We start from the raw sequence: 6,681 nt of genomic DNA on the forward strand, positions 1-6,681 counted from the left end.
CTTTACCATTATTTTCTCTTTATAAGACAGTAACCCCAACCTGCCTCTGTCGCTCATTTACATTTACATTTTTGGCATTTAGCAGACGCCTTATTCCAAAGCGACTTACAATCAATACATTTGAATACTAAGCATGTGAATCAGCAGTCCACTATTCGTTGCAGGAAGAGTACTCTAGCTCGGGCCCGGGGCCACTGATAGGAGGAAAAACCTTCTCCCTATTATCGCCTTCTACTAAAACTTTTTTTTTTAAATTCTTTTTTTTTATTACTGGAGAAACTGAGAAACAGTACAAGGGGGGCAATAGAAGTTCTTAGGGACACAGTAGAGGGGAAAGCGGGTGTCTTTAGGAGACGTAGTGGTGAGGGTCAGAAGATGTCTCAGGAGGAGCAGTTAAGATGTAACCTGAAGAGATGGGTCTTCAGTCTACGACGGAAGATGGGTAGTGACTCTGCCGTTCTGACAGCCGTGGGGAGCTCGTTCCACCAGCGGGGAGCCAGTGTTGTGAAGAGACGTGATCGGGCAGCCCGACTGCTGTGTAGAGGAGGTGGGGCCAGTCGGCCAGCCGAGGTGGAGGAGCGGAGTGAGCGGGCAGGGGTTTGGGGGGTTACCATTTCCTTCAGGTAGGCAGGGGCTGTCCCTTTAGCTGCCTGGTATGCAAGCACCAGGGTCTTGAATCTGATGCGAGCTGCTGTCCCTCCCTGTTACTCTACTCTAGGAGAGGCAAACCTGCCCAGGAAGAGAATGGATTTGGTCTTGTTGTGTCTGATAAAGAACAGAAAAGGGTGGTCTGCTATAAAGTCATGCTCTGTACCGAACAAACCGTACGTTTTCATACTCTCCGCTGTGGAGGCGGCTGCCTCTGTGCCTATCTCGTTCACGCCCACGAAGGCCATATGGGCCACAGTGGAGAGGTAAAGCCCTTCCTCTGATCCTCCGGTCATCCCAGACAGGTCAGCTCTTTCCTGGTTAAACACGTCTGTCATTCCCAGAGAGGCCAGGGGTGCATTCAACTCGTAGTCCTCCTGCAGTTTAAACTTGGGTATTTTGACATCGACATTGTGTTTCACATCCATGTTCTCCCGTTTTGTCCAGGTGTCAATCCTCTTGGGTGTCAGCTTTCTCTCCAACTTTGACAGACAGTAGGGATACAGCCGATTAGCAAAGTACCAGGTGTGACTATAGGAGGCTGTCTATATACCGCCAGTGGTGGGTCAGTAGGCTACCAGGTGTGACTATTTTTGGTGTGAGTATTCTTCTTTCATCTATGCATTCATCCATCAAACCAACCAACCAACCAACCAACCATCCATCCATCCATCTATCCATCCATCCATCCATCCATCCATCCATTCATCCATTCATCCATTCATCCATTCATCCATCCATTCATCCATTCATCCATCCATCCATCCATTCATCCATTCATCCATCCATCCATCCATCCATCCATCCATTCATCCATCCAGCCAGCCATCCATCCATCCATCCATTCATCCATCCATCCATCCATCCATCCATCCATCCATCCATCCATTCATCCATTCATCCATCCATCCATCCATCCATCCAACACAACATCTTTAACTTCCCCCCGCTACCATAATACCTCTCATCTATCTATTTATCTATAGATAAATGAGGGAAATATAGATAGAGAGATACATAGATACTGTATATAGATATATAGATATATATATACCAGGTGTGACTATGGGAGGTTGTGTACCTTTTGTGAATCAGTACCAGGTGTGACCATCAGAGTTTGTGTGTAGTGTCAGTAGTGGGTCAGTATTACTACCCAGGAGATGTCTTAGCTTCAGTAGTGGGTTAGGACCAGGTGTGACCATGGGTGGTTGTGTACAGTACTGTACCTTCAGCAGTGGGTCAGGACCAGGTGTGACCATGGGTGGTTGTGTACAGTACTGTACCTTCAGTAGTGGGTTAGGACCAGGTGTGACTATGGGTGGTTGTGTCCAGTACTGTACCTTCAGCAGTGGGTCAGAACCATCTGCGGTCTCGTCAGGCAGCAGGAAGAACATGCTCAGCTCCTCCCTCAGATAAGGAAGCTCAAGAACCTTAAGGTGATACTGGTGGACGTGTTTGTAGGGGAACTTGTTGTAGTTCGACATCATCTGAACAGTTCTGGTCTCTTTCTGAAACCACACAGTTAATAAGAGAAAGGGTCCTCGATAATCACATCACAATCCATCTTACTGTAGTCCCTGAGGATGTATTTTCCTACAGCGTTTATGCAAAAGGCTAGATCAATGTTCGTAACGACTTGCAATAAGTACAATTATACAACAGTTAGTTCCGACCAAGTAATTTGATTGGACAAGAGGCATTCCATGAGTGCTGATATACAGTATAACAGCACTGGGACTTTTAACTATAGGTATCACTCCGAAATAACCGTTAATATCAAAGTAGCTAGCCTGCAGATGTTTGTGTTCAGGTTACTAGGCAACAGTCCAGTTGCGGAACTCTTTTTTGTTGACAGAGCCAAAATAAATGATTAAATAAACAAACAAATCATAATCTGTTGTCACTTATTACTGTTAACTAATAAATGACGCTGTAGAACTGTTGTATAAAAGCAATATCACACTCAAAGTCGTGCTGTTATACTGAATATCAGCACGGCTGTGATTGTCCTCGGTACTCGGCCTGCGGCCTCGTACCTACGACCGAATCACAGCCGTGCTCGTGTGATATTGCTTAAATAATGTAAGTGGATAAACAGATGCAAGATAAAAAGCCTGTATGCCTTTCTCACCTGGCTGACTTTAAAGGGGTACTCTCTTGTTTCATCCCCGGTGAACTCATGTAACCAGCGTGCTTTGAAGTAGACAGCGTTCACCAGAACCAGCTTGGTCATTTCGCTTAGAACGCCAGGTTTCAGAAGCTCTTTAATCTTATCTGTAGATCAATCAACACAAATGAAGAAGCCACTTCATCAGCAGTTGTGTCCTACCCTCCTCCATCCAGGACCATCTACAGCGATGCGGTGTGTTAGTAAGGCCCTCAGGATCATCAAAGACCCCAGCCAGAGAAATCAGAATCTGTTCAGAATCTGTCCCGTCAGGGAAACGGTACCGTAGCCTCAGGGCCAAAACCCAGAGGATGTCTAACAGCTGTTTTCCCCAAGCAATCGGGCTCCTTGGGAAATGCACTAGCATAAAGCAAAGGACTGTCTCTCCCATACCATCCCCACTGCATTAATAATATATATGATGGATACCTGATTACCTGAACACTACCTACTTGAACTCTGTACTGCCCCCATATCTGCACCATATTTCACGACTATACGATAGTGTATTACATCTCACTGCAACGTGCACAGCGTTCTCGCACACCTGACTAATACTTGAACTTAACGCTTAACATTGATACATTAATAATGTCGCTGATATGCTGATTTGCTGATACTACTTATTCTATTGTTGTTGATTTTTTTGCATTCTGCTGCTATTGCTAGTGTAACGGATCCCCGTATATGAAAAGGCTTAAGACTTACTGCTGTAACTTAAAGTGTTTATTTCCTTCTTCTTTCCTTTATTGAACCTTGAAAGTCCACATGTGATAATCAAACAATCAAATAAATTGCACCATAAGAACTTATGGCCTCATACGGGTCCATTAAAACTGTCTTCCTTTACCGTCAATCTCTTTTTGTGTTCAGCACCAAATGGCGAACTTGTGTGAGCTTTCTAACTACGGAGGCCTAATTAAACCAAAATACATACACATTTTGCCTAAAGCTCTTCAAAATAAAAGTCACCGATATCCTATTCAAACAACATATGAATCACATAACAAAGCAGTTTACAAATGTATGGCAGGTTAATCAACATAAAATAATAACTTTTCTTGGGGTTCTTTACAGCTACTATAGCTGCTTATTTACGGCTTATTTTTATCACTGTTATTGTTGATTGCTGATTTGTTGTTCTTATATCTGGCCTACTTTATTATTGTTTATGATTCTACTGCAATGCCTATGTCAAATGAACCTGAACCCAAGAACTTTACTCTGTGTACCCATACATTGATGTAACAAAAGCAATTCTGATTCTGATTCTAGCAGTTGTTTTGCGTGTTTTTTGAGCAAGTTTCTTCCATTCTTCGTTTGAGGTGTACCGACATTCAAATAAGCATATCCTCTTTAACTGTTTTCAGATTTCAATGTATGACACATCATTTCATAATATCAGTCTATCGACTACATGAGATCTACAGTCAAATAAATGTAGACCTTAACCTTTTATAATGATAAAACCTGTACTGCAAAATGGTTAGGATGTGCACACACAAAATTACAGTTGGTTAATGTTAGCAGTGTACAGTATCAGGGTATGAGATCTTACTGTCTGTCTGTTTCTCCACCCAGCTGTTGATCTGCTTCCTGGTCTCCTCTGGACTTTTGAAATCCACAGCCTTCGGGTCTGCATGGTAGAACTTCTGGGTGGCTTCAATGAACGTCTGTGTTAAAAAAAAAACTTTAATATTATTTATTATATATTATATACCCATTATAAAACAGCCTTCATCAGAGTTACTATACAGTACATAGGGGGGGACTGGTCTAACTCACATGTAAGAAGTTGTAGGTATTGTCTCCATACAGGCGGTTGGCGAGTTTCAGTTTGTACTCAGCTGAGGGATCGTTGATATTAGAGCCCAGTGACTGAAAGCCTGAGTGGACATCAGTGTCTGCGTCAAAACAGAGGGTCTGAGAAGAGAAGGAGAAGGAGAGGAGAGTATCTCTCGTTCATAATTTGTATCAAAAACAGTCAGTCATTTGTGTGTGTGTGTGTGTGTGTGTGTGTGTGTGTGTGTGTGTGTGTGCGTGTGTGTGTACCTTTGCCATCTGATCAGCAGTGTCTCCTTTGGCACCAAGGTAGACCATTGCCAATGCCGAGCTGATGCTCAGGGGGGAGAAGAACAGGTTCCCGGTGTCTGCCTTGGTCGCACTGAGAGTGCGGTAAAGTTCCACGGCAAATGATGTGTTGGAGCTGGCAATAGAGTCCAAGTCTGCCGTGGCTGAAGACACAGGAGAATGAATGAACAAAATGGAACTATGAATGAATGAATGGTCTTTATTGTCATTAATACAGTACAGGTACCATAGAACGAAATTTAGGAGGGGGGCTCCCCTGGTGCTTGGAAAAAAGACTAAAAACAAGAGGGCCAAGGGTAAAATAAAAAAGGGAAAAGAGCTGGTTTACATAAATAAAGGCTATGTACACTATCTACTATACTATACTACTATACTATACAATAAAACACTGTGCTGTTCTCTATGCTATGCTATAAATATCCTAACAGTTTCCTATATCTGAACCTTATGTACACAAGGGTTGTCATATTGCACATAGTATTTGTTGCACATTCATTAAAGTGTCGCAGTTAGCAGGTTTAGAATGTTCACAGTTGTATTTCAATATTGCACTTATGTTGAACTAAATTATGGACCCAGCCGACAAGCTGTGGGAACCACACACGAAGAACATGTAGGATAGAATACTTTATACAAAGTGGAGGAAAGTTTTGTTTTTGTATTGTTTTTTTTTATTCAATCCAAAATTGATGCAAGTTGTGTGTGTTTATGTTTGTTTGTGAATTTTGTTATTGTATGTTTCTCTTTTTTTGTCTTTTGTTGTTTTGTCTTTGATGGTTGGTATATAAAAATTATAATAATTTTTCATTTTTAATTTTAATTTAATATTTAATATTTTATCAGCCAGAGCTTGTTGTTGTTAAAGGTGACTTACCAGTGGACACCGGTTGTTTCTGGCGAAAGAAGTTGAAACAAGATCCCATTTTCTCCACGGGTTGAGGCACAGATATAATCCAGATCAAAATGATCCTGTTTGTGTAACTATACTCTCCCTCGAGATTAAATGTTTCCCAATAATCGACTTTGTTGTAGACAGGCTACTCCCAGCTGTATGTGTGTGTTCAATCCCAGCTCTGAAAACCTCACTCCAAGAATCATCAGCACAGACAGTCTGGCATTTGTTACAGCCTTCTCTGTTTATACAAGTGGGATGGACTTCCTGGATATTTCGCATGAATGTTACGACACGTGTTGCCATGGGAGCAGAGCCCGGGGGAGTCGGAGGGGAGGTCCCCTCCAACTTAAAAAAAACATGAAGTTGTCCTCCCCCATAATAAATCATTTCTAAATAAACACTTTTTTAAGGTTTTGTTTATGTCCCCCCTGCGTATCTTGCTTGGTGATCTTGGTAAGTAAGTAAGTAAGTAAGTAAGTAAGTAAGTAAAGCTTTATTTATATAGCACCTTTCATACAAGAAATGCAGCTCAAAGTGCTTTGCAACAGGAATAAGAACATAAAGTGAATATAAAAACATATACAAGCATAGAATGAATATAAAGGCAGGGGAAAACAGTCAAAATAAAAGGTAAAGATTTACATTTCTTACACACTATGTGATACATGTCATACATTCATACACTACTATATATTATTTTAGCCCCCTCAGTGAGTGTAGTCACGCTAGTATGGGACCTGCACCTGTGGTACACGCTACCCCACCCGCAATGTACTGCCCTCTCACTTGGTTGCAGGGTATTTCAACCGGGGCCTGGTTACCCCTTAATATCCAGGACCTACTGTCCCTTCCTTAAGCCTAACTTGGATCTCGGCGGGCC

General features: G+C 42.2%; 1 protein-coding gene across 1 annotated transcript; it reads right to left on the reverse strand.

Moving 5' to 3' along the window:
• Positions 1-704: 704 nt before the first annotated feature.
• Positions 705-5,829, reverse strand: LOC308170860 (leukocyte elastase inhibitor-like; the record flags this gene model as incomplete). Its single annotated transcript, XM_080545717.1, has 7 exons — positions 705-1,130; positions 1,989-2,156; positions 2,780-2,922; positions 4,374-4,488; positions 4,601-4,738; positions 4,868-5,049; positions 5,781-5,829. The coding sequence occupies 7 exons, from the start codon at positions 5,827-5,829 to the stop codon at positions 705-707; spliced, it is 1,221 nt and encodes a 406-aa protein (XP_080401843.1).
• Between the last annotated feature and the right edge of the window lie 852 nt (positions 5,830-6,681).

This window comes from Nansenia antarctica, assembly GCF_963989245.1.
Source record: "Nansenia antarctica genome assembly, chromosome: 15".
In the NCBI taxonomy this organism is placed as follows: domain Eukaryota; kingdom Metazoa; phylum Chordata; class Actinopteri; order Argentiniformes; family Microstomatidae; genus Nansenia; species Nansenia antarctica.